Below are 27,088 nucleotides of genomic sequence, written 5' to 3' on the forward strand. Positions count from 1 at the left end.
ATTAGTGGTCTTGTCTCATGGCAAAGATCTCTCGCACTCTTGATGGCCTAGACCATAATTTTGCTGTTTAGTATCAAAGTAAGTACATGTACATGTATATAAAATCACTAAAGTAAACTCATGGCATCAAAAAGAATTATTATTTATACAACATGGTACAAGCTAAGTTGGTGTCTATTGCTTTTTATTCGTATTTTTCTCTCGCACCCATGTTCGGCAAAATTTTTCTTTTTTTCCTAAAAATTTCAGGGTTATCAGTCCGTTTCCATCTTCCTGAACGATCCGACCATCCCCCAAGCATCCCCAGTGGGTACCTCCTTGGGCATCTTCTCTTCATCTGCCCAGCACTGCTTGAGCAGCTCGTATTCCTGCCGGTTGTTCAACACCTTCTCGCGGAAAGGAGCTAAGAAGAAGAAAATGGAGATTGAAAAGTAGTTTAATGCGAACATTTGGAGTGGTAGATCATTGTTTTATGTCGGATAGTGGCTGATTTATCCCCTTTCCCAGAATTTCACACAAAAGAATTCACGAATACCAGTCAAAAACTTGCAATTTTCGTAAAAAATAGAATAGAACTAAAAGAGGAGAACATAGATGGAGAAGGAGGAACGGTGGTCGCTCGCGATCGGCTCGTGGATACAACTCTGTTTTAGATCGAAGACCCGTTTCTTTTCCTCACCGTATATTTCTTCTATTGTTCCTGCAGTTCCACCATACTCATTGGGAAGACATTCTTTCGGTATCTTCTTTGCAAACTCTTTTTCAGAGTGATGGATTTTCATCTGTGAACATGATAAAACTGCATGAAGGTCATCGTCTTGACTCGTCGATGGTAATGGTCACTTCACCCCTTGGGTTGCACTTTTTTTCCCTAAGGTGATACAGGTGATATTACAGGGGTTGAACAACACTCAGTTGGAACCCCCATTCCGACTTTAAGTTGGAGAATTAAAGTAGTCTTGTAACAACTATAATTTTATTTGATTGACTGAGACGAACATTTTCAACAAACATGGCCCGTTTCCATTCTATTTATCTCTTGTTTCATTTTGAGTTTTTCATTCTTCTACACCATATATTTTGCTGTTCCGTAATGCAATTCAGTTTTATCACTTCATGCGTTTCAAGGACACAAGCATACATATATGTAGCACGGAATTACCAAGTTACACACGCCATCAGCGTACTCACCCGGTCCGAAAGTTTCTTGCCCAAGAAGAGCTTTATTATCTCCATTATAGCATTCAGGAATCGAGGCATATTCACATAATGAAACTGTTTCGTTCGAGTTGGATAAACATCCTGAAAATAGGACCACGGGTATCAGATTCATGCTGTGAATACAATATCAGTAAGATCGATCTTGATATAGGATGGAATATTGTATCAACCTCGTTTTGACCACTGACATCCTGAGGAACTCAGGAGTTAATGTTCGCTTCTCCTCAGGATGGACCGCCGAGGACACTCATCATTTGGGAACGCATGAAAGATGGCTGCCTGACACGCTGTTCCTTTTTCCTTCTATTGAAAAGTCATGGTCTTTCAGTCTGGTGTATAGAAACACTGATGACGAACAACCAAAGTCGTTACATCGAGTCGAAGAAATGTTAGAAAACCTAGAAAACCCTGCGGTCGCCGATTCGAACCATCCTCCGGAGTGGTCCAATACCCTGGTGACTCCTAGCGCCAACCAGGAATCGACACAGGAGTGCGAACACAATCCTGGGGTTTACCGGTAATTTAGACTCCCGGGGCAGTCCATTGCGTAATCCTATTCATACTGTCTTATGTTAGGGGATAGTCTCAGGTTATAGGGCGAGGGACGAGGCCGGTCCACTGCGTCCGGAATGTACCAATAATATGATTCACATACCTTCCAAACCTTTATGGCTTTTGTTATATTCTCCCGATTCCAAATCTTCATTATGTCCATGCCGACGCCCTTCATGTCCTGAATGAAATACATACCGTGCACCTGCATGTTCTCATCCATGACGTTAGTGTCCACGGTCATATATAGGGCCCGCATCATATCGTTTATGTCAGCGTTTGGGTCCATATTCCCTGGAGAGAAAAGAAGGGATTTACAGTAACAGCCCTTCTGACGGTCGATCATGGCGGAGTTTTCGGCGGTGAAGGATGGATATACGCACAACGTCGGTGGATCGGCATGGCGGTTTTGCAATAACAGGAAGTTCAACCACAGGGAGATCTGCTCAATTTGTCCTTGTTGACATAAATGATAGTTTCCAAATTCGCTCTGCCTTAGAATAGTAGCAGGCGATTACTTACTACTGAGAGAGAGAATGTAAACAGGTCCATCTTTCTTCCCTTTTGGCTTTGGCAAGACGATCTGCGCACTGAAATTAAAGCAGATATACAAATTTAGTAAATGTCAATACCTTTAAACGATATGTGACTAAGACTTGTCGGTCACTTGAGAATTCATTAAGGTGTGAACTTAGGAAGCTCGCAAAGTGGAAATGGGTCCAAATAGTGACCCGTAGACTCCTATGCACTCCATTTCGTCCTCATGATCGTCGTTCCTCTATGTGAGGAACGAGGCCGGTCCACTGCATCCGGAGTGTAGTGATAGGAAGATCCTGAGTCCAAAGTTTGACTAGTGCCAGTATTGTGACGCTTAGTTCATAATAAACGGCACAAGCAACTCAACCGGTTGTCAAAAGAACTGTTATTTTAAGTTTTCTTAACACCTACGGTTTTGAAAGAATGTCAATAATTTTCGGATCATCCACATCTTGTGAAGCAAACCACTCCGGGGCACCCTCTGACGTGGTGCGTTTGATGCAGAACTGTTCGATCCTCTTCTGAGTGTCCAACACGCTCGATTTGCATAATCTCAGGAATCGTAGAATAAATGCATCATCTGGAGTAAGACGAATACCGTAAAGTGGAGTGAATGTGGCCCTGGGGCAGAAATTGCCCTCACTCCTAAAAACATATTTGGGCTAAACATGATATAAGTTTAGCCCATGGGGTTATCTTTGAACATCTTTTTTGTACAGTGATTCAGTTGAAATAGAAGATCAACGATGTATGGTTCAAGCTGTAGGGTGGGAGGGGAGGGCGACAATTTCACTCCAACAATGTCACCACATCTTACGGTATTTAAGTTGCCAGTGTTCGACGTTAAATGTCACCACGGGTGGACATACTTTTACTTTTTTAAACTTTTACTCTTACTTCCGGCGCCTCTAAGTTAGACTCAGAGTCTAAGATAAAAAACGAACTTAAGTTGTTTTCAAATGAATGGTTCTTACCAGTTCTTGACGTGATATAGGGGTGTTTCTTGATCCAGTCTCTAACAGCCTGTATCTTACTAGCGCGTTCTTTCGGGTCTTCCTTTAACTCATCTTTAGCCTTCTTCTGCGTCTCCTCATCGAGGGTACAGACGTAGGTCCCCTCCCTGAAAAGAACAAAACGGATGGACCATGATTGTGATTTTCTAAACTTTACTTCTCTCACCGAGAAATCAAAATATAATTTTTTTGAACTTACCCAGGTAATTCAGCCATTGGAAATGCTGACTTCTTTCTCTATACTCAACAGGCTAGAAAATGCCACTCGCTTATCGTAAAAACTGTTGATATCAAAATTATACATAAAGTTGCTCATTTGGACGCCAGACCTGCCTTCACTTGTTGGCAGCTACAAAGCACAGATTATTTGGACCCCGCAGATTTTCCTATCGGCGAATGCATTCATTTTAGACAGGCATAGATAACAGCCATGTGATGACATGGTTACTTTTACTCAATGGTTCACGCACCATTTCGGCTCAAATTAATCGTCAATTGGACAATAAGGACTATAGAATATGGAAGGTTGCAAGAAATGGGACGTGAGAGTCCTAGAATGGATGACCCCATTATAACAAGCTTCTTCAGGATTTTAACCTGGAGTATAAGCATTAGCATTTACTTTAGAGAATAAGCATTTACTCTTGCCTGCATCCGTGCAGGTGCCACGCCCACCTCCAACGCAGCTGTCAAAAAACACCCGATGAAACCCAGGCCATATTTTCTGATAATTGTGTTCTGTTTAGAAACGATCAAAACTCTTTTCTACCTCATTTTGTACAACAATAATTCTTGCTAAGATTCCACAGTCTTGTTTGGTTGTTTAACAATCGCGACAGTTTTTGATATTTATAATTCCCGGGTCTTAATTGTTACCTTTGCCCTGTCATAATAAATGTCACGCCATCTGTCGGTGAACATCAAATTTAGGAATTGAGAAGCTGAAAATGTCAAATGTCAGATTTATTACGTCAAATAGTATATTTTCGCAACAAAATGGAGACCCAGCATCTTGAGATTTCATGCATTTCGTAGCATTTGGACATATCGTCAATCCTTCCGTCTTATTGGGACATGAACCGTTTTGAGGGTCAGTAAATCTGGATTGATGATGATGATGATGATGATGGTCGATGATGATAATATTTTTATATCTCCATCTCTCCATCACTGCGACACTGATGAAGAGATACTGAGAGCATCAGTATGCTTTAACAGTCGGTGTTACCTTGTATATTCTGTGCATATGAAACAATGTATTGATGGGAAATGGGATGGTGTTTTTGTTGTAAACGCTGGTGTTAAAGGTGATAATGTTGACAGTTAATTGAAGATGATGATCATCTGGTCATTCTGGAGATGGATTGGAATGGATGGGACTTACTGATCGGGGGGGGGGGGGGGGGGGGGGATTACGAGTAAATTACGCCGGCATAAAACATTTTCTTTGGACAATCATGAACATAACGTTCTTCCCCTTTGCACCCCCCCCCCCCATTCCCAACCTCTGGACCCGTGCCTGGTTCCGTAAAATGAATAGATGAATAGACAGCGTAGAACTTGGCCACTGGTTCTTTTACTTTCAGGTCCTTCTTCTTTAAAGTTACTTTCTGCCTGCATCGCTCAAGTATTATTTATGCAAATATGTCCTGGATTTGCTGCAGGTAAGTTTAATTGTCAGGGAATTATTAATATCGACCTGGCGAGGGTTTTGGACGTACAGCCGAACACCCTCGGCACTGACAAATGCTGTCCTTAATAGAGAGGTGTCCTGATTTGAGAGGTCAGATTGAATGGAAACAACCAATTTTGGACCAAAACTAGTGTCCTTGATAGAGAGGTGTCCGCAGAGAAGGTTCCACTGTAATTTGAGGTCTTACGAAGCAGTCTTGAATAGACATCAAAGGACCTACAGCAAGATATTTTATAATTTCTCTTTTGATGTAATGGTTTGAAGTTCAATTTCACTTAGCAGTCCTTGGTTGTGACACCAAAGACCAGTGTGTGATCAAAACAAGGCAGAAACAAAATCAGTATCTCTGGATGCTGCGCCTGGATAAAAAGCATAGTGGAGAATCTAGGTAGGTTTGAGTTTTCCTGGAGTTGCGAGGATGTGGATCTGTTTTGGTGAACTTGTCAATGCAGAAATGCTGTAGAGGTGATTTCATCTTTTAAAAAATTTATTTTCGTCTTCCTTTCATTGAAAGTAGAGTGGTCAGAGCTTTCACACGGTTTGTCCTCTAGAACATGCCAGTGTGACCTCATATCTGCCAGATTTCTTTTGAGTTCAAATTTTCTTTTTCTTTCAAGAGTATCATAGCATCAACGAACATTCCACCAGCACGTCATGTACGATCCGTTCCCCTGGCTTTCCTAACGGTTACTATGTAACAGGACAGAGATACGAGTTCATTATCACAGATTCCAAAAACTATGGGGTCTGGTTACAGTTCGATGACTTCGACATCGCACCAGAGAGTAAATTGATAGTAAGTAATATTACATAAATGAATAATGATTTGGGATTTTTTATCCCACTATATCCACAGAAAACCCACGTCCAAAGTGGCCACTCTGATCTAAGTCAAATCAACAACAAAAAAAGTTCTTCTAATCTCTCGAGAGATTGCGATCAGCCGGAGGAAGCTTGAAAAAGGTCAATCTAGATGTATAGTCTTTATCTTTCGCAGATCAAAGATGTTGATGAAGAAACCGTACTGACGGGCAGGAATCGCCAAAATTTTGTGTCTCGGGGACGGAACGTGACGATTGTGTTCCGTACTGGCAACCTTGGGACGAATGCGTGGGTGAACTACATGGGCTTCAAGGTTAGCTGTTTGAGCGCCAAGACCTACGGACGTAAGTAGAAACTTTCCCAACATTTTGCGTCACGAGGACACAACGTTACATGGTCCGAACATGTAAGCTCTTGCTCCACCTCACCGACGAGGCAGACAAGTCGAGCCGGTGGTGCGGCTGCCTGCCGGAGTGAGCAGTATCTCACCTGGGCCACCTCTAGTTTGATACCAGTGACCTTGGAACTAATGCGTTGGTCAATAACAGTATGTGCGTCAAAGTTAGCTGTTAGAGTGCCAAGAAATTTTGTCCACAGACGTACTCCATTATCCTCGCATGCGATTTAATTCCCTTGTGTGCAGGCACCGAAGACAACCATATAATGCTTAACATTTGGTGAACTTTATAGAATTGATAAAATATTTCAATTTTCTCGTTCTCGGTATTTCAGATAACTTCCTGTCCAAGTTGAAGACCGAGTCCTACTACCTGACAGATGTCTTCGTCGGGAATATGTCGTTTGAGTTTGTTCGGGATAGTACGCTTGGTCGTCTGGTGTGGGATATCGACTACGTCTGGATAATAACGGCGCCGGTGGGGATGAATGTTTTCATCCGTCTCCTAAAGATGGAGCCTGATAACAGTAAGTGAAATATTTGACCGATATTTTTGTGGGTTAAATTTGTAGGTTATATAGGTGTTTAATCATCTCGTCTTGATAAAATCGCAGCCGTCATACCTAAATCGCGGGTTCCCACTTTGTGGAACTCACAAACCGAGTATTCCTGCATGTTGAACCTCCCCTATCAAAAACCTTTAGTGCTTTTTCAATCCATCTCAGTATCTTATTGGCGAGGTTTGAATTTGACTGGCTGTTTTAAAGTTGTTTTCAAGTAACAAATTGTTCAAAAATGGGGATAAGATAAGGGGGTACAATTATAGCCGGTTATCTACACTGTAGGGGCTAGAATTGAACTGGGGCTGAAATTGTGCCACTTTACCTTAAAAATGTAAGCCAATTTTAGCTTCCGACTCGAATTTCGTTTCATATACATTTGCAGTCTGCGCGACATTTGCCTAATCGAATGCGCAGTACTGACTAATTTATCATTTCTGTTGTTTAGCGAATGGAGATGGTAGGTAGTGCAGTGTTGATCAGCTAGGAATTTCTCAGCCGATGTAGGGCTAGTTTAAGTTTACTTGCTTCCACCTTTGCTGATTCTCAAGCGTGATTTGTTCACCCTAACCCCCCTTTGGGCCATCCATCATTGTCATGCGATAAAGGCTTATAGAAATCTCCTCTATGTATGGAAAGATACGTATCAATGTTTTCGACTTCCTGGTGTCCCTCCCCGATTGTGTTTGAAGTATGTCTAAACCTCCTTGTGCAAGTAGTATGGTTATGGCACCCAAAAGTGGACCACCTCAACCTCACCCCTCCAAATGGATGTAGAAATAATGGATGGCCCGCTTCACCTGCTATGTGCCACTCGTAACAGGCTTGCCCTATTTGTTGTTTCACCCTCTCTTGTTAGCGTCTGTAGAAAAAAGAGTAATGCTGACATAGCTAATACTTCTCGTGAATTCTCTTTTTAAGAAATGAAAATCACCGGTGTACAGGTTTTTATGGGGTTTAGGATTGTTGATTAGAATCACGATCCAGCTATATATCAGAGAAAGGCCAAATAGGGGACGACAAACTATGTCAAATAAATTCTTAAATAAAACTATAAAACTAAAATTTGGTTCAAGATTAAAATTTCACAACTTCAAGCATTGGTACAAAGTTAGTAATCATATCTTAATCAAATGAGAAAAAATTATAATTTGTTTGCGAGTCTAACACCAAAACTTAGAAAATTGTTGCTTTGAACATTTTTAAGTAGCAGCTAGCTAGGCTCTAATCAAAAGCCTTTGTCATGTTTGTGTAAACATTCAGATGCACCACTTTGATAAATTCCTCCCGCTGACTAATAATCCCTTCTTTATTAATTCGGCAGGTTTCCTCCCGGTCGTCATGGAGACGTTACTCGAGATCCGCGGCGGCAATAACAGTGACGCACCGTTGCTCATCTCGTTGAGGAAGCAGAACGACTTCTACTACCCAGCCGACACCCGTTGGGGGATTACGGCTTCAGCCAAAGCCATCTACATGAGGTTTACGGGGGCCGTCAGTAAGGGAAAGAAGTTTGAGATCGTCTACTCCATGTTCTACAATACCAGCATGGAAGAAGGTACTAAAAGTTCCAAGGAGAATCGATTTCCTGTGTGAGACTGCCTTGTATGGCTCAACCAGGCAATGGCAGTGGTACAAAAGTTGAGGTGTTCCAAAATTCTCCCTTTTTACCAGCGTTTCTTTGATTGGTTTCCTTTTTCAAATGCGAATGTGTTTTTCAATCTCTGACCAAACAATGTTGAGCAGGGTCATGTCAGCCATCATGGTTATTTATGTATCTTCCTACAGATTGCTTCAATTACATGAATTGGCGCCAGCAGATGAACGGTTTTTACTGTCGCGACTACCAGCATTGTATCCCCGCCAAGTTCCAGTGTGACGGTTTGGAACATTGTCCAAACGGCTACGACGAGTTTGGGAAAGTCTGCCGGGGGAAAAGTGAGAGAGTCGGACCGTGTCCGGTGACGATGTCTAAGTGCCCGCCACCTGATCTGAGGTGTACGAGATCATTTCAGGATTGCAAGGAAGAGGGTAGGCCAGGTTTGGTTGTTCACCGTGGCGAATCTATTCCCAAGCTTGGAAGGAATCAGGCAGGCCTTCCAACTTGGCAAGCTGGCCTGTCCTGGGCAAGGAGAAAGTTTTCAATTTGGAGTTTTCCAACAAAATAACATTGTGTTTATCTTGATAAGGTTCTTTAAACATGGTTTGCATCACATACAGAGAAAAATGCGCTGCTGATTTGTCCTGTTGTCAGCAATTAACTAGACACTTATTAGCTGAGTGTCATAATATCTGTTCAATGGTAATTTTGGTCACAATCCGCCCTTGCCAATAACTCAATAGCTATCTTGTCCTCATTCTATTTTCCAGAGGACTTCACTGGTTATGATGGTGTGTGTTCCTTTGGTCGCACCAAATGTAAAAACGGCCGCTGCATTGATAGAGATCTGTTTTGTGACGGTACGCGGGATTGCGAAGATGGCAGTGATGAAGCGGACAACTACCTCTGTGAGACACGTAAGTAATTTTCATGATTTTGGAAGTTGGCTTTTCTGATATCGTAACACTATTTGGAAGGTCGCCTTGCTCAAAGTTCTTCTGTGTGTCGGAAAGTCAGGTCTGGGGGTCTCATTTGATGACTCCTACGCAGTCACGTCACTCTGTTGTTACAGGGCCCGAAATGTGCGATTTTGGAAACAAGAAAGGGTCTGGGGCCCTCCCCTTGGATAAATGTGCCTTTTTAGCTCACCTCTTAGCAGAGGTGAGCTTATCCCATACCGTGGCGTCCGTCGTCCGTCGTCGTCGTCGTCGTCGTCGTCGTCGTCGTCGTCGTCGTCGTCGTCGTCGTCGTCGTCGTCGTCCGTCGTCCGTTAGCAGGGCACGTTTCGTAACTGTTAGAGCTGTTGAGTTGAAACTTGGTACACATGTACCCTAATGTAATGACACCTGGGAGACCAAGTTTCGGTCCGATTCGTTTCATGGTTTGGCCACCAGGGGGCCAAACGTTAAAAGTGAAAATATGCAATATCTCCCTTAATAGTAGTCGGGAAATTTTGAAAAAAATATGGTAGGTACTTCTAGCAAAGGTGCATCATATATCCTCCGGGTTTTTGATTTGACCTCCTTCTCAAGGTCACAGAGGTCAAATGGTGTAAATTGGCCGTTAGGATGTAACGATGGCACGTTTCTAAACTGCAATGACTATTGATACCAAATTTGGTACACATTTACCCCTTAGTCAGCTGATCTCAGGGACCGAAGTTTGGTCCAATATGATTCACCACTTGACCACCAGGGGGCAAAATCCAAAAACCTTAAAAATGTGATTATTCCTTAACTTCTTGCCCGATTGCCACCAATTTGATATCATGGGTACATCTAACCACCATACAGTATATGTCGCACAGGTTTTTAATTTGACCTTCTTGTCAAGGTCACAGAGGTCAAATGGCGTAAATTCGCCGTCAGGCTGTAACTATGGCACGTTTCTTAACTGCAATGACTATTGATCACAAATTAAGTACACATGTACCCCTTGGTCAGGTGATCTCAGGTACCGAAGTTTGGTGCGATCTGATTTGCCGTTTGGCCTCCAGGGAGGGGGCCAAATCCTAAATTCTTCAAAATGCCATCATTCCTAGTAATGACTTGCCCGATTGGCACCAATTTTATATCATAGGTACATCTAATTCTAACAACCATTCAATGTGTCACCCGGGTCTTCTTTGATTTGACCTACTTTTCAAGGTCACAGAGGTCGAATGTACTGTAAATTGGCCATTTTGGGGAAATTGTAATTGCTTGGACCTACATCAAACCTACATGACCTAACACTACATGACACAAGACCATGCTCTTTATCCATCTTTCCTCCACATGAGGTGAGCACAATGGCCCTGGCCATTTCATCTTAGCATGTGAGGTCTTAAATTAGAAGTGATGCTTGCCTTTGGAGAGGTTCCCTGAAAAATCACTACTCTTGGCCAGAAAGGGAGGGGCGTGCACTTCATTCACCCCCTAAATTCGCCACTGGATTGGTATTCGCAGCCATACTTGAGAATCCCTGCGACATGAATTTCTCAATTTTGTTTCAAAAAGTGCAAAATCTTGCTGCACGCATAGTTACAAGGTCACGTAAATCTGACCACATCACCCCAGTCCTTAGGTCTCTCCACTGGCTACCTGTTCACCACAGAATCCAATTCAAGGTTCTCCTACTAGTCTTTAAATCTCTGAAGGGACTTTCACCCACTTACATCTCAGAACTCCTGCCATTGTATGTGCCTGGACGATCGTTGAGGTCTGAAGACAAATGTCTTCTCAGGATCCCCAGGTTTCGCCTTCGGACATATGGTGGCAGGAGCTTCACAGTCCAAGCATGCAGGCTGTGGAATAGCCTCAGTCCTGATCTGCAGAATGCAGTTAGTGAGCAAATCTTCAGACGGGGTCTTAAAACGCACCTTTTTCGAACTTGTTTTGGACCGCATTAGAGCAATTCTAAATTGGATTTTGCGGGTATGAATGTAAATTTATTATTTATTATTATTCTGAGTCTGTCTGGTGTTTTTTTCAGATCACTACGTGACAACCTCGGACTGCGTCGTAAAATCACCTGGGTTCCCTAACGGCTACTATCAGGAGGGACAACGTTACCGCTACATCATCACGGACTATGATCGATTCAGAGTGTGGCTCAAGTTTGAAGATTTTATACTTGCCCCTGAGAGCAAGGTCACGGTAAGTTCGAGGATGTGTTTAAGCGGTAGTTTGGGTTTCTACCAGGGCAAGGAACTAAGCTAGTGTGAAGTGATCTGGTCTGAATATTTAGCAGTGTTGCCAAAAACAGAGAGAGAAAGTAAGAGCTGACGAAGGTTCCAAGCGAATAAAAGTCACAGAAAAGATGGGTGATTTTAAGTGGGAACCGTTCCTCCCAAATCAAGTAACCATCCTTCTTCTGTGTAATAATATGCAGATAATGTCACTTTCTTTTGTAGATCATTGACGGCCCAAAGATGGTTGTGATGCGCAACTTAGAACGGAAGTATTACCTCTCGACGGGACCAAATGTGACGGTTGTCTTTGATGCTGGCGAATCAAATGGAGAGTCGTCGTCAAAATATATTGGCTTCAAGTTCACTTGTGAGAGTGCGATAGAATTTCAAAAGTGTGAGTTCCTTTTTTCGATTGTGTTCCTTTTTTCGATTGAGCTCTTCAGAGGGTTGAGACTAGTCGTAGAAACTGTAAAGGTGTGATCTCTGATCATAATGTCTTTGCTTGCAGTTCTATTCTTGACCGAGCGCACTGTGGCCACCTACAATCTCTCCGGTATAAACGACGGCTCAGTAGATTTCCAGTTCACCAAACGCGATGCCCCGCCGTACCACGGACACCGCATGTCATTCATCTACAGCATCGATTTTGTCTGGCTCATAAAAGCGCCGCCGAATATGAAGGTTTTCCTGCGGATTCTAAAGATTGAGCCCCATGTTGGTAAGTACTTCAACCAATTCCATTATTAGGAGCCTCATAGCCTAATGGTCAACACTGCTGGCTACCACACAAAAGGGTCTGGGTTCCATCTTGGGGTTTTGCCCACCATGGATTGCATCTTTTTGATTGTTTTACAGTCAACCAAGAAACCCTGTTGGAGGTGCGAGAAGGCTATCACAGTGATGGACGTCTCCTACTGATGTGGAACAGCTACAATGAATTCTTCATCAAAAAGTACCGCCGCTGGGGAGTGACAGTCATCTCGGACGAGTCCGTATACATTCGATTCCGTGGCAAGGTCAATGCAGGAAAACGTATCAGTTTGTCGTACACCGTGTTCTACCCTGCAACATCCTCTGAACGTAAGTTTACGCTTTAACTCTTTTGCTACTGTGGAGTTTTGGGGAAATTAGCTGTACAGAACACTTCAAGCCAGTAATACACCACATACGAAGCCAGTAAATACTGGGTATGGTAGCGAAAGAACTGAAAAAGAAATCCACCCTGAGCATGTTGGTCACTTTTAAACGAAGGAACTTAAATCCATGACCTAAGTACTGAATGTGGACTTTTTTTGTCAGTTATTTACTTTTTCGGTGTGTTCATTTCATGACAGAACAAGTAGTTGAGAAGAAGTCTGTAGAATAATCTTCATTGTGATATTGATGTTTTTTCAAATTTGTTTTCCAGAATGCCTGAACTGGATGGCGAGTCATAACATGCCCGGCTTCTTCTGCCACGATCGCAACGTGCCGTGCATTCCCGCCAAGCACATCTGCGATGGTTTCGAACAATGTCAGAATGGCTTCGATGAATATGGTACACACTGTTTTGGTAAGTCGATTGACATGCCCGCCTGGATCAAGGAATGTTTTGTATCGCTCATATTTCTAAAATTTCTGTTTGAATTTCATGAGATCTGCCTCAAATGAATGTTTGCATCCTTTCTTGCAGTTTTAATCTATTCCTAACATCACAATGACAACAAGCTCTCACAGTTCTTATTCTTATCACGAAACTCTACCACACTGGTGATACTAAATTTCAATTCCTGCTACTGTTATTGATCGATATTTTCACGATCATTTCAGTGAGTAATGTTGTACAAAAGCCGTGTCCCGACTACATGCTCCGGTGCGGCTTACCAGATCTCAGATGTGCCGATTCTCGCAGCCAATGCAGAGATGAACTAGGTAAGACATTTGCCTTCAGATTTCTTGATAATATGTTCTTCTTAAAGTCTGACATGACCAAGGGCCTAATACTGTGTATACTAGTCACTTGAAGATGGCCAAATTAGCCCCTCTCCTGCTGCCTAGAGTCCCCCTTTAAGTTTGGGAATGTTTTTCAGATTTCACGGACATGCAATACACGATGTGCCCAGACAACACATTCCAGTGCAAAGACGGCAAATGTATCAACTCATCGTATTACTGCGACGGGAACGCCGACTGTAAAGATCTTAGCGATGAGGTGCCGTGTAACTACAAATGTAAGTCTTAGATACAACCCGCACTTGCTTGAATACCTGAGCCACTAGAAAATACAATGAATACAATCACTGTGGGCCTTTAAGGGTCAGCTGGCATTGACAATGTTTTGGAAAAGAAATACCAGGTCTATAGTTTCAGAAAATCTTCGCCCTGCCTCATTTTGACAGTTTCAGCACCTTGAAAAGTATCATTTATCATGTTTATATCCGTAGATGATGTCTGTCTTTTATTGATATCTGTCTCCTTGAATTTCAGCCGACAATAATGGCAACTACTACTCGAGTAGCTATTGGGAGTGGTACAAACACTGGGTGATTAGGTGGGGCCTGATCGGTTTGATGACAGCGACAGGCGTCTTGACAAGCATCGTTTATATCTATCTTAAGTGCTGTTCAAAACCAGCATTGCTCGCTGCAGCTGAGAGCAGACGACAGCGGGCTCAGGCAGGAAGTACGTGTATTAGTTTACCTCATAGAAATACGTGCTTACCTCAGTATATGTTTACCTTGTGAAAATACATGTACGTGCTTACCTCCAGAGGGAAAAAAATTGCAAAAGAGTCTCGTCTCACAAAAGAATATTTTGTTTTGAGAGGTGTACAGTCAAGCTTAACATACATTTATTTCCATTATATCTCATGCAAGTGATAGTCCTAAGCAGTTGATATTTCTGAAACTGGCCCAGGGGAAAGATTGGCATATGTTTCATTATAAATCTCCCTTATGAATCCTGGCCTTAGCCATTAACCTTTAGTCTTTTGAAACAATTTCTTATTCATGTATATCATAATTTCGTAACTTTTCACTTCAGATCAGCGAGCAGCTGCTCCGGTGTTGTTTTCAAATCTTCCGACGGACGACGATGGAACGCAGGGTTCTGAAGGCAATGTTATTATCAATACAGACAGTGGCCTCCCTAATCAGGTAAGTTGAAGAATGGTCTCTGTTAATAATCAGCAAGGCGGAGCCAGGGGCCAGGAACAACGGGGGTGGCACTGCATTTCTCATTGAAACATCTGATGTGTTCCAAATTTTATGATCATCCCCACCACTCAAATCTCATGCCCAAGAGACATTGAAACCAAATATAATTTTCCTCTCTCTTCAGCTGCCACCTACATATGAAGAAGCTCAGAACCACTTGCCAAGTTACGATCAAGCTATACTAAAGCCACCGTCGTACGAACAGGCCATCACGACAGGATAAGCTAAGGAAATTGACACGACCCACTCAAATTATTTCTTCAGAAGATTTTGCCTTTGTGAATACGCTATTCTATGGACTTTTCACTGGGCTTTTCTGTTGCTAAATAATATGCTCGTGAAATTTTCCCGGATTACGGTATTTTGAAGTGTCAACATATACAGCTCTTACTGCCTGTTGTGATCTCCGAAAGTTCAGTTCTTATTTTTAAAGCAATACATTTATTGCCTGTCATTTATAGAGCCTCCTTTTGTGAAAAATTTTTCACTTCATTGGTTTTACGAAAGTTTTGAGACTAAGTCCCTTAGTTTGTTGATGAGGTTATTTTGATAGTTGAATAGGTCTTCACCAGTCAATCGCTATCTAGCATTGAAGTCAGTTAACTCTTCACCCAGGTTTCCCAAGCAGTGTCTCATTGGAAAAAGTGACTGGTCCTTTAATTTAAGGACGCTAGAATAAACAACTGGCCCTTTAATTTTAGTGACACTGGAATAAACAAAACCAGTCATTTTACGACACAAATAATTCTCTATCGTCTCTTTAGTTATTGGTTGTTTATTGTTTATTTATAAACTCGGTATGTGTGGACACTTCTTAGCTCTGACTTTTGTAGAACATTGTTGTGTTTATAATCCTCTGTTTAAGGGACAATTTGGAAGTGAAAGATGTTGTTTTTAGCTGGGCTGTGACTCTGCCAAACAGGATCTTTGAAAAATCATCAAACTACAATTAATTTTTCACGAGAACAGAATTTGAAAGCCATGTCGGAAACTGTCATGCAACACGAGAAAAAATCATTATTCGAGACCAATGTTTTTGTGACTCGACATGCAGTGGCTTCACACCCAAGTTGTCCTAAATATTTATTATGTTTACGAAAGTAGATGTTTTAATTTCTCTGTTGTTTCTGATTAATACTCTACACATATTTTGGGTGGCACTCTTAGGGAGCATCTCGAGATATGTTGAAGCCTAAAAACCTAAAAAAATGTCTCTCCTTGACACTCCTCTATTCTCATGAGCCGATTTCATACTGGACATGCGACCATCTGCGTCCACTTTTTGTATTGTCAATTTCCGCTCCTGACCCCTCCCCGGACAAATTGTTTTTGTGTTCGCATTCATAATATTTTGAGATGCTCCCTCGCCCATAGGTTTGGGCATTATCATAGAATGGATATTGGGCACTATCATAGAATGGATATTGGGCACTGTCATAGAATGGATATTGGGCACTATCATAGAATGGACATTGGGCACTATCATAGAATGATTCCTCGATGTTTTCTCTGGTGGTATTGGAAATCAAGGTTTGGTACTATGTGCTGGGAAATTCATGCGAATAAGAATAATATGGTATTTTTAGTAACAATTGGCGCCACATTTTGGGATGCTACTACCCTATTTCCAACACTAACCAATGGACTATCAAGAATCTTTGAGCAAATCTGTCTCCAGCCATTCACTCGAAATTTTCAATGCTGCTTTTGTCCGACAGGGGGAATCATTCGACTAGGTTTATTTGTGTACTTTGCAGTTGCCATTGTTGACATGTATATTTTAGTCTATTATCGTCATGGTGACCTTTTTGAACATTTTGTCTTTTGACTGTTACGATTTTGATTGTCATGAAAGTCTGTGATACTGCGTGTAAAAAAAAGTGTACCAATGTTTACTGTTGTCCGTCAGTTTTGAGCTCAGAATTTTATTGATATTAGCATAGTTGTTGCCGTTATTGGCTTACCTTGTACATTCCTTCTTATTCATCATATCCTAGTATAATTAGCAAAACTGTCAACAAAAATCGTTTGAGATATTACCAGCCTGCAAGTCGCAAAAATCTTATCAGGGCGTCGACTCTTTGACCGATCAGCACTGTGTCATCTTTGCATCCTTGTGCTAGGCACTTTACCCCAATTGCTCCTCTCCTGAAGTATGTCCATTATGATACCAACATGGTAAAGTAAATATTTCTTGATTTAGTCGGGCTGGTATTACCAAAGTTTCATTCTTACAAATACTGTAAAGATCTGCACAATGTCAAATCAAATCAACATGTATGTATGTCGTAACCAGTATTATGTTGGGCTATGTAAATTTCTTATAGATCTAAATCGGTTTATTAGCTTGGTTTGATATGGTTAAACGGTTCTTTTATCACAAGTTTGAAAATCAATTCTTAAAATTTTTGTCGTTAAAAGGCCCCTGTTGTGTCAGTGAGTACCCTTGGTGATGTTTTCTCGCGTAATCATGACTCGTTTTACTCAGTCTTGTCTATGGTGATATTATTATGGTGCTATTTGTCATTTCTCTATGGTTTGTTGTAGTTTCTATAGTTAAGCAGCAACGGTTGTTGTCTAATTGTGACTCTTGAGTGATGTAAGGTCATTGGTCTTCATTTTCAATTCATTGGAGTAGAACTAGCATGATAGAACAGGTGTGTGTGTTGTATTATTGTGTTAGTACTGGGTATATATATATTAAGTTAAAGGGGCCATAATTACTGTTAGTCAACCATCAAAGCATCTTGGAAAATGTTGCAAATTGGCATGTCAAAAAAAGATGGATTTGCCAAAGCCCATCTGAAGTACTCTTTTAGATATCCTTCAACAAATATTTACAAAGCAGGCAACAAAGAATAAATTGGAAAAAAAAGGAAGCAAATGTTTCCCAGGTCAACAGAAAAACTCACAGCCCTGTAATTCTAAATTCAAGTGTGTCCATTCAAAGATTCCGGTGTCTCCCATAGAGTATGGAAACTAAGATGAGCTGGACAATCAGCACTACAGCCTGTGCATTTCTGACCAATAGCCATTTATACTTGCTTAGAATCTCATGGCGACTGTTGGATTCAAACCAGGGTCCTCTCAACCGCTCGTCGAGAGTCTGTCTGTCTCAGCCACTAGATCACAGTGGCTCCTTATACTTCTATAGGCCAATGAATGAATAGTCTAACTCATGTCGGCCCAATAGCCTGGCAGGAAGACTGCTTAACTGCAAGACCACGGTATGTTACTTAGATCTCGCCATGTTGAAAGCCTGTATTGTATTTGTACTGTTATGTATATGCATTAAATTTCAATAAAACGTCTTGTAAAACATGATGCGTTAATGTCTTATTATTTCACTCAGACTAGGCCACGATGTCCAGTTGAATGAATATACTGGATACGGGCCACAAAAGATATGCCAGAATCTTTTCTCAAACAAAAGAAAGGGGTGTAATGCATTCCTTTATACACCCCTCAGTTTCATGCATTACCACCATGTCCTGGTGTTACACTCCAGACGCAGTGGATTGGCCTGGTCCTATTGCCCAAGAGATCAAATTAGAATGACGCAATTGACTGCCTAGGAGTCTAGGTGTTGTATGCCCCAACCAAATGAGGCATTTTGCTGTACTGGCATGTTTGGAGCAATTCCCTATTGCTTCCTCTTCATTTATGAATCCGTCCAAAGATCCTGTCTTCTTTGAATAGATGACAGTCAGCAGAATGTGCCAAGGCATTTGGTTGCTGAGTCCACATTTGCAGGAAGCAGTTTGATGGTGTGCTATCTTCAGATGGAAGCTCTACTTCAGTTCAAGTAGGCTGCCTAAGTTTGTGCGGCAGCGTATTTGAGCATGTCTTCAAGAGCACAGCAAGTTGGGAGCTCTAGCTACCAGAGGTTGATGTGCCTGGGTCTTTATGTTGTCCCAGGTTCAAGACGTTCTTAAAGGAGGCAATCTGAGGTTGCCAAGTAGGGAACAGTTGTCTTCAAGAGCATAGCATTACTGAATTTTTATCTACTAGAGGCAGATTTGCCTGGATCCTGATGTCCAAGGTACAAGAGGTACTTTAAGGAGGCTTCTAGAGTTGCTCAGTAGGTTATTGTTGGCCCTGTCTTCAAGAGCACAGCCAGGTAGTAGCTCTGTCTACCAAAGGCGAATGAGCTCGTGTCCTGATGCCCCAGGGACAAGAGGTACTTGAAGGAGGCTTCTAGAGTTGCCAAGAAGGGTATAGTTGGGCCTGTCGTTTAGAGCACGCCGAGGTAGGAGCTCTATCTACCAGAGTCAGATGTACATACACCTGGGTCCTGATGTTGTCCTAGGTACATGAGGTACTTCAAGGAGGCCTCTAGAGTTGCCCAGCAGGCTATAGTTGTGCTTGTCTTCTAGAGCACACTACAAGAGCACAGCTAGACAGATGCTCTTTGCAGCAGAGACAGATGTACCTGGAGTCCTGATGTTGTCCCAGGTACAAGAGGTACTTGAAGAAGGCTTCTTGAGTTGCGCAGTAGGTTATAGTTTGGCCTGTCTTCAAGAGCGCAGCCAGGTAGGTGCTCTGTCTACCAGAGGCAGATATGCCTGGGTCTTTATGTTGTCCCAGGTACAAGAGGTACGTGTACTTGAAGGAGGCCTCAGCTCTAGAGTTGCCCAGCAGGTTATAGTTGTGCTTGTCTTCTAGAGCACTGTAAGGTGGGAGCTCTATCTACCAGAGGCTGATGTGCCTGGGTCTTTATGTTGTCCAAATTACAAGAGGTACTTGAAGGAGGCTTCTTGCGTTGCGCAGTAGGTTATAGTTGGGCCTGTCTTCAAGAGCACAGTAAGGTAGGAGCTCTATCTACCAGAGGCAGATATGCCTGAGTCCTGATATTGTCCCAGGTACATAGGTACATGTACTTCAAGGAGGCTTCCAGAGTTGCCCAGGTTCTAGTTGGCCCTGTCTTCAAGAGCACAGTAAGTTGGGAGCTCTATCGACCAGAGGCAGATGTGCCCGAGTCCTGATGTCTTAGGGACAAGAGGTACTTGAAGGAGGCTTTTGGAGTTCCGAAGGAGGGTATAGTTGGGCCTCTCTTCAAGAGCAAAGCATCAGCAGGAGCTCTATCTACCAGACGCTGATGTCCCTTTCTCCTGATGCCGTCCTAGGTACAAGAGGCACTTGAAGGAGGCTTCTAGAGTTGCTAAGTAGGGTATACTAGGGTCGGTCTTGAAGAGCATACTACAAGAGCACCGTGAGATAGGAGCTCTACCAAAGGCAGAAAGGTCCTGATGTCTCAGGCACATGACAAACACGTTTCAGCATGTACAAGTAAGCTCCATGAATTGTCTTCATGGCCAGGTGTAATTTTACTGGTACTTTTACAAGAGCTGCTATCCACTAGAGGACTATTCTTCTGTCTTGAAGGAAACTACTTAGATACAATAAGACAAAAGCCTTAATACAAAGAACCCAAAAACCACTATTTATGAACTGGTGATATTTATTATCAAAGAAAAGCACATTATTTCCACAAAGCCACAGAGGCATGAAGGTTACACAGTTTGTGTCATTAAGATCTTTATCATAATGGGGCTAACATATCTTTCAAGTCATTCAAAAGAAATCCAACTTTTCAGCCTCGAAGCCCAATGTATTTAGAGAGTACATCCCTACTCCAGAATACTAGAAAACATTTGAAAACACCTTTGGACATGGTCGAGTAAGATCATAGCCATGAATCACATCAACTGAGGTTGGTGGATGAAAGTTGCAAGCCATGTCCAACACTATCATGCAACACTTGTGAAAATTATTATTGAAGATAACCACTGTCTATTTCTTTTCTGCTTTGTATTTGTAGTAGAGTTCGCCAACATCACTCTGTGACACTTTCACCCAGCCTGTCTCCTTCATGTGATATACTGAAAGACAGAAAAATAAAGTATAAAATAACAGGGAAGAAATACTCTACACAGAGTTCAGAGGCAACAAGAATCTGAACCACTGCAGATGATGCCCTAAGTCGAAGAGTTGTTCTCTCCATCAGTAGCTAGCCCAGGTGACTTACGTGCACACTGAGGGAACTTGGTCTGGTTAGTCTTTGTGATAACGATTTTAAACTGCCCCACCATGCTCCTGCCTATAGCCTCCATGTAAAAGTTTGAGTACCGACTGCTTTCATGTGTCATTAACAAGCTCAGAGAATAAATGGTCAACTCACAGTTAACAACACCACCACTGTAGCCATCTCTATGTGTAGCATGATAAATGGCCCGCACACCGAGGTCATAGGCCTCCTCTGGGGTGAGGTCGTACTTATACCCAGTGTCCATCACACCATAGGCATATGTGGATCCAGACCCGACAGAGAACATTTGACCACTTAACCGCGTTCCATCACTGTCGACGTAATAAAGACCAGGTCCACGCTTGTCGTAGCCAACTATCATTGTTCCCTAAAATCAAAAACGATCATATACATTTTTTTTCAATTTCTGTTTGCACATTTTTTCACAGAGGCAAAGCAACAAGGGCACCAACAACAGACAGTTGCTGCTCAATTTTTCAACGAATCTGTATTCTGAACCTACCATAGATAAGCCCATTCCTTTATAGTTATACACTATATTTGCTAAAAGCTTTGAAGCAGCCGCTACAGATATTCTCTCCTTATTTCTTAGTTCGTAGATCTTGCACTGTTTCGCTAGAACTCGCTCCCAGTAAGAGCAATCAGCTGCACCACCGGCCATGGTACCCAGCAGATAAGGGTTGATCTCTATCACCTTCTTGACAGTCTGCGAGGCTGAAATTGTAGAGCAGAAATGCATTTTGTAACCGAAAAATTTACTGGAGAACACATGGCATACATGTAAGAATTTACTATACTGGTACTTGATTGGTTATCTTTCTGTCATAAATATTTAGGCTACTTTGTAATCATAAGAACTTTACTTCTTTGGAACAGCAACCAAAAATTTGTAAATGCTCAGTGGAATTAGGATAACTGATTTCCAGATCTTACCTATATAAGGGCCAGCAGTAGCCCTGGAATCAACAGCAACTATGACGCCATGTTTAAATTTGAATGCTAGTGTCGTCGTTCCTCTGTTGAAATGGATCTTGATGTCGCTTTTTTCTTGTTGCAGTGACTTGATGGTTTCTGCAGGCTGAAAGTACAAATATGAAAGAACTTGACAGATATCCTACATACATTGGTTCAACAAAGTTTGCCTTGGCCCTGTCTGACCGATCAGTCGAGCGAGAAGCATAGACACAAAAAGTTGAGGACCTGGCGAAAAAGGAGACGCACAAAATATACATGTATTTCTGTGTACATTTGAGAATGACACAGCACAGTGGAAGCAGCCGGCAACTTTTAACGGCAAGATTTCTGCCTTTTCCAAGACTTACATCGTAGTTTGGTGGTACGAAGAAACTCTGTGAATCTTCAGCTATTGCACTAACATCGTGGCATAAGGTATTTCGTGCTGCAAAGGGAGTATTAAGATCTTTTAAGCCGGCTTCACCGAATCCACAAACTGCAGCAAGCGCCATTTTGGAGAATTCTAGTTCGTCAGTTGCCCACCAGGCTTAAGCAAGTCAAACGCAAGGCAATTCTAATAAATTTTGTAATGTACACAACTTTACACTAGGCCAATTCACTTATTCGTTTATTTGCGCAGGGCTGTTCTAATTTTAGCAGAAGCATGAAGGACTTTTTGTTGTCCATAATATTGTTCTTTGCATCTCTTGTTCTGGTGATATTGTTCATTTTATTCGGTTAGTTGTGAGAAAATACATCAATGAACACTTGGGAGAAATTTGGTTGAAAACTTATGATTGGTTTACGAAAAAATCTCCATCCATAATCCCATCCAAAAAGTGTGTGTGGCCACTGTACTGTGGGGCCCTAGTGTCGTGATACTGCCCTGCACAACAACTGATGGTGTGTTGTTGTCCATGTGTATTGTGTGACAACTTCTGTGGTATTGTCACCAAAGTCAACTCAATATCGTCATGATGTCAGTGACAGTATTCAAATGCACAACATTCAACGTGTCATTTTCTGAAATCAACTTGCTATTTTTCAGGCTGGTACCTTGTTTGGAAACTCTTCCTGTCCAGATTTAAATTCGTCCGAGAATTGCTTGGGACCAACGGAGGTGATTCACCAGACAGCTCCAAAAACGCTCCAAAACGGCCAAGAAGGAAAATACGAGCAGACTAAAAAAACGCTCATACCATTTCTAAGCTAAGTCTGTGATATAAAAAAAACATGATGCGGACCATGATTATTTGTGGTGGTTGGTTTGACAGAGGTGAAATTGATGGAAACCACCGGCATAATGACAATATGACGGCATGCTCTCTGACCCCTGATGTTCGGTGGTTTGGACTCGGTAACCCATCAATGGCATATTCGTTGCTCGATTTGAACAAAAGTGCAATAAGATTAAGATTAAAGACAACATTTGTGAACAAAACTCTTCATAGGAATATCGGTTGTATTTGGTAAAACTTGGAAGTGTGTTCAATTTCAAGGAGAGCACAGTTGTGGAATGAACATTTTTATCAACACTAGAAGACATTCTGTATCATATTTCGTAAAAATATTGGTAAAAACTTGAAGAGCATACTAACAAAGCTCATTTTAATATGAAGCTTATTTATAAATTGACCTTTCATCAAAATTAATATGTGTGGCAATTTGGCACATGTCTCTCATGGATTTACATGCATTTGAATTGACTGTTTATCTATATTGTTCAAATTTTGACCTAGATTGTACCTGTAGTAGAACCTGTACTATTGAGGACCCCCATGAGACTGACCTATTCTATTAGCCTTGTGGTTAAGGCATCTGCCTTGTGACCGAGTGGTTGAAAGTTTGAGACCAGTGAAATCGTTTCTATTTAACTACATGTATTAAGGACACCCTCGGAACTGACAAGTGCTGTCCTTCAGAGAAGTGACCTGAGTAGAGAGGTCCAGTTGAATGGAAACAATCAATTTGGGACCAAAACTAGTGTCCTTAATAGAGAACTGTCTGCTAAGCAAGGCTCTATGTATAAAGCTTGCCATTCCTTTGATTTCAAAACTTTTTCTTGATATTACTTGAATTAAATTGGAAAAGCGAAGACTAAGTTGTCTTGGGATATTTTAGAGTTTCTTCTTTTTCCTTTTTTAAGAAGAGATTTTTATAGTGTATTTGTACAAGTTTGAATGGAAGCTCACTTTAATAAATTGATTTCAATAGGATGTGACGATGTGTGCATTTCATGTATTTTGAGAGAAAAAGTACCCATGTCCATTACTGTAAAGTCGGTGAGGAGCTGTCCCAATTGAAAACTACCTTGCATGCACTAGCCACTACCTAGCTGAAAAAGTCATTTCCATCACTGTTAAACATGACTGAAGGGGAGCTGTCGTGACAAAAATGCTTTTTTCCATTACTGTAAAACTGGTTAGGAGCTGTCCACAACTGTGAAAACAGAGAAGAGCAACATCGTCCTCCGAGACGGTAATCCACTTCCTACAACTGTAGCCTGCTGGGTACATTACTTCAAGATGATGTCCTGTGAGACAGGAATTCAGAGATGACTGGAGTCGATGAAGACATCTCGAAGCCTCTGAAGCAGGAATCCAGTGGGCCTATATCACAGTAGTAATGGGGCACCTTCTCAATGAAGTCCACTGTGAGATAAGAATTCAGTACTGACTAATGAGACAGCAGAATGTGACATTTCGGTATCCAGTCGTTTCGCTCCCTGACCTTTTTGCCCAAGTCGTTTCGCTCCAAATCATACCCAGACGTTCCTCCAAACCAGTCAAATGAGAGTCGTATAAAGCCCAAATTAAAGAAAGCGAGTAGCAGCTTCATACTCAGACGTTCCTCCAAACCAGTGTCAAATGTGACGCGTATACAGCCCAAAATAAAGAAAGAGAGTACGGATTTCTGACACAACCCTGTCCTTATGTTTTCAGTGTCACATCCTCCAGAGCAATGACAAGTGAGTCACAGCAGCTTGATGACGTCATAGTTAAAGATCGACGTTGATTGGCAGCGCAGTCGTCGCGACAACACGTCAGAACAACCTACTTGTCTTCGGCAGTCCCATTCCATGTTCTTTCATTTCTATTCAAGAAAAACTACAAAAATGTATCGGTCTGCCGCGCGAAATCCGGAGACAACGTACGAGGACTCCTATAGAAGGGGACCGTACTTGCCGCCAATAAAATATCATCAGCCCATTTCGATAGAACTTGACGTGCGGTTCAATCATACTTTGCCGATGCTGCCGCCGAGGCAGTTCCCAGTAGAACCACCCGGACCGAAGAAAATATTGCTGATAGAACAGTCACCTGGTTTCGGTCTTGGGACGAATATCAACATTGAAAAGTAAGAAGTACAATAGCGAATGGAACCTCTCCATTAAGGACACTTTGGGACAGAAAAATGCTGTGGTATCCTAATTACCGAGGTCGAATTCAATGAACTTGGGACCAAATGCAGTGTCCTTGATAGAACGGGTGTGACTAATAGGGAGGTGTTGGAGGTTACTTACGCTACTGGAGGTTCATTGTATATTAGTCGTCTGGTGGTGTTATCGCTGTGGTCATCAGGCAGATGACACCCCCTCTGCCTTTTTCACGACTTCAATATTGGAACCCCTCTCGGAGTTGGGATCAGCGATTTGTACGTGAATCTCTCTTCCTTTTCCTAGACTCTTATGCAGTCCATTTCGTCATCCTGATCGTCCTTCCTCTATGCAGTCCATACCGAGCGACGGGACGAGGCCGGTCCAGTTCTTGAATACTGGAGTAGGCAGTTAGGCTAGGATTCGACAACGGCGAGTTGTCACCAATTCCAACTCGAAACTCGCCCGATTGACTATGCGATGAAAGTCACGGCCGCGTTGCCAGATCGGCATTTTTCACGGAGATAACTCCACTAATTGGCGACAAATTGCAAAATGGCCGGTGGTGATCCTGCCGAACTGCATGAATAGTTGGAGATAACCTGCATGGCGGTCTGGATACAACTTTTTTTGGAATGTATTCGATGACAATGACAATGCTCTGACCCCAAACACACCACTCTTATTCCGTTTACAGGTTCCTGGACCCGAAGCCAATCGTCCGCACACATCCACCAGCGGAACTGTTCAAGCACCTTCAAAGATCGCGACCAAAAAGCGGTAAAAAACGCAACGCCTTTCTTCGGAATGCCCTGACAAAGGATGCAATTGAGGGAACCGCTGAAATGAAGAAAGAGATTGATCGGGATATTATCAATTCCTACACATTCAGTACCAATGCGCAGAGAGCTGGCGAGGCAGCTATGCCGTGTACCGAGGTAGATTGTGACCGGTTGTGACCGTCTTGTCGAGGACACTTTTCGCACTGCTGGCGTAGGCAGGTTTCGCAATCCTTACGAACGACCAAGCACGAAGTGTTTTTGACAATTTGCCCGATTCATTGCACATCTTAGTAACGAAGATGATTAACAAGTGTCGCAGTGAATTAGCACAGAACTTGACAAGTCAGACGTTCGTACTTCGTCGTTCGTAGCAGTTGCGAAACTCCGATACAGCGAAGACAATGCGCTGTAGATCTGTGCGAGTTGACGAGACTCGGTGAAAAACAATGATATTTGTCCTGTAACTCCCTTGCGCAGAAGACATGTCTGTGCACGACCTAACAATGCATGAGGAACAAGTTACAATCCCTCTAACGAATGGGCAAGAACGCGGGAAATTCTTGCGGGGAATGGTGTCTTCGAAAAAAGAGCTGTTCTGAGTGTAGGATGTGCCGCGAGAAACATCAAAAGTCACCTTATCACTGCACTTTTCCCCTATTCAGGTGCCCCCACCACAAAATACATTAGAAGTAAATGCAGACTTGGTAAAATACCGGCCGCAGCGTTACGAAGAGGAAACGGGGGAATGGCAGTGCGTTGGACTAGACTGGGACAAGGTGCAGATACGGCCACCGATCAACCACTTCCTGAGAGAAGATCAGACCAAGGACCGGCCACGCCCTGTCTGCGGGCCAGTCAGTCTCGAGAGAAGGTATAACGGATGGCTCATATTAACTTTGTCATCGCTTTTGAAGTCAACGAGTTCTAGCATCTCCATGCACAAAGGGGTATTATATTAGGATTTCTCACTTAAATCCAAGTGAAAGTCCTGAGACACATTTTCTAGGGGGACATTTTAGACTGCTTCACCGGTTTTAGATCAAAGCGTTTCGTCTATAATGACCATCACTCTTTATCTTCCAGACAACTGGACAACCAGAGGTATCAGGATGTCTCTAGAGAAATACGATCATTGCTAGAGGACAATAATTTAAATCCAATATGGT

General features: G+C 42.3%; 4 protein-coding genes across 5 annotated transcripts; 1 reads left to right on the plus strand and 3 right to left on the minus strand.

Moving 5' to 3' along the window:
* Positions 1-123: 123 nt before the first annotated feature.
* LOC135495526 (alpha-tocopherol transfer protein-like) lies at positions 124-3,816 on the minus strand. The gene is made up of 8 exons (XM_064784271.1): positions 3,523-3,816; positions 3,285-3,430; positions 2,722-2,890; positions 2,296-2,363; positions 1,877-2,067; positions 1,192-1,302; positions 680-782; positions 124-403 (listed from the first exon to the last, which is right to left on the minus strand). Exons 1-8 carry the CDS (start codon positions 3,537-3,539, stop codon positions 255-257), a joined length of 954 nt encoding a protein of 317 aa, XP_064640341.1. The 5' UTR covers positions 3,540-3,816; the 3' UTR covers positions 124-254.
* Positions 3,817-4,270: 454 nt separating this feature from the next.
* LOC135495997 (uncharacterized) lies at positions 4,271-18,080 on the plus strand. Of its 2 annotated transcripts, XM_064785073.1 has the most exons (19): positions 4,271-4,413; positions 4,910-4,987; positions 5,634-5,812; positions 6,014-6,182; positions 6,571-6,762; positions 7,244-7,255; positions 8,120-8,353; positions 8,584-8,826; positions 9,166-9,312; positions 11,369-11,532; positions 11,790-11,961; positions 12,076-12,285; positions 12,423-12,647; positions 12,976-13,119; positions 13,377-13,478; positions 13,637-13,777; positions 14,034-14,228; positions 14,589-14,701; positions 14,886-18,080. In XM_064785073.1, exons 1-19 carry the CDS (start codon positions 4,398-4,400, stop codon positions 14,982-14,984), a joined length of 2,835 nt encoding a protein of 944 aa, XP_064641143.1. In that variant the 5' UTR covers positions 4,271-4,397; the 3' UTR covers positions 14,985-18,080. The 2 variants fall into 2 exon arrangements, with proteins under 2 accessions (XP_064641143.1, XP_064641144.1); XM_064785074.1 differs by lacking the exon at positions 7,244-7,255.
* Positions 18,081-20,210: 2,130 nt separating this feature from the next.
* Positions 20,211-22,274, minus strand: LOC135495782 (proteasome subunit beta type-5-like). The gene is made up of 5 exons (XM_064784701.1): positions 22,133-22,274; positions 21,744-21,888; positions 21,313-21,524; positions 20,943-21,177; positions 20,211-20,643 (listed from the first exon to the last, which is right to left on the minus strand). Exons 3-5 carry the CDS (start codon positions 21,469-21,471, stop codon positions 20,555-20,557), a joined length of 483 nt encoding a protein of 160 aa, XP_064640771.1. The 5' UTR covers positions 21,472-21,524; positions 21,744-21,888; positions 22,133-22,274; the 3' UTR covers positions 20,211-20,554.
* LOC135495283 (proteasome subunit beta type-8-like) lies at positions 21,670-22,276 on the minus strand. The gene is made up of 2 exons (XM_064783747.1): positions 22,133-22,276; positions 21,670-21,888 (listed from the first exon to the last, which is right to left on the minus strand). Exons 1-2 carry the CDS (start codon positions 22,274-22,276, stop codon positions 21,670-21,672), a joined length of 363 nt encoding a protein of 120 aa, XP_064639817.1.
* Between the last annotated feature and the right edge of the window lie 4,812 nt (positions 22,277-27,088).

Source organism: Lineus longissimus, chromosome 11, assembly GCF_910592395.1.
Source record: "Lineus longissimus chromosome 11, tnLinLong1.2, whole genome shotgun sequence".
Taxonomy (NCBI): Eukaryota; Metazoa; Nemertea; class Pilidiophora; order Heteronemertea; family Lineidae; genus Lineus; species Lineus longissimus.

Coding starts and splice junctions, on each gene's coding strand:
- LOC135495782 (XM_064784701.1), bottom strand. CDS start 21,471: ATGGCCGGTGGTGCAGCTGATTGCTCTTACTGGGAGCGAGTTCTAGCG. Junction 21,178..21,312: donor AAGGAATGGGCTTATCTATG/GTAGGTTCAGAA, acceptor TTTTGATTTTAG/GGAACAATGATAGTTGGCTA. Junction 20,644..20,942: donor CAGTGGTGGTGTTGTTAACT/GTGAGTTGACCA, acceptor TCTGTCTTTCAG/TATATCACATGAAGGAGACA.
- LOC135495283 (XM_064783747.1), bottom strand. CDS start 22,276: ATGGCGCTTGCTGCAGTTTGTGGATTCGGTGAAGCCGGCTTAAAAGAT. Junction 21,889..22,132: donor TCGTACCACCAAACTACGAT/GTAAGTCTTGGA, acceptor TTGTACTTTCAG/CCTGCAGAAACCATCAAGTC.
- LOC135495526 (XM_064784271.1), bottom strand. Junction 1,303..1,876: donor AAGCCATAAAGGTTTGGAAG/GTATGTGAATCA, acceptor TCCTATTTTCAG/GATGTTTATCCAACTCGAAC. Junction 783..1,191: donor GCAAGAAACTTTCGGACCGG/GTGAGTACGCTG, acceptor TCATGTTCACAG/ATGAAAATCCATCACTCTGA.
- LOC135495997 (XM_064785073.1), top strand. Junction 8,827..9,165: donor TCAGGATTGCAAGGAAGAGG/GTAGGCCAGGTT, acceptor TCTATTTTCCAG/AGGACTTCACTGGTTATGAT. Junction 12,648..12,975: donor CCCTGCAACATCCTCTGAAC/GTAAGTTTACGC, acceptor TTTGTTTTCCAG/AATGCCTGAACTGGATGGCG.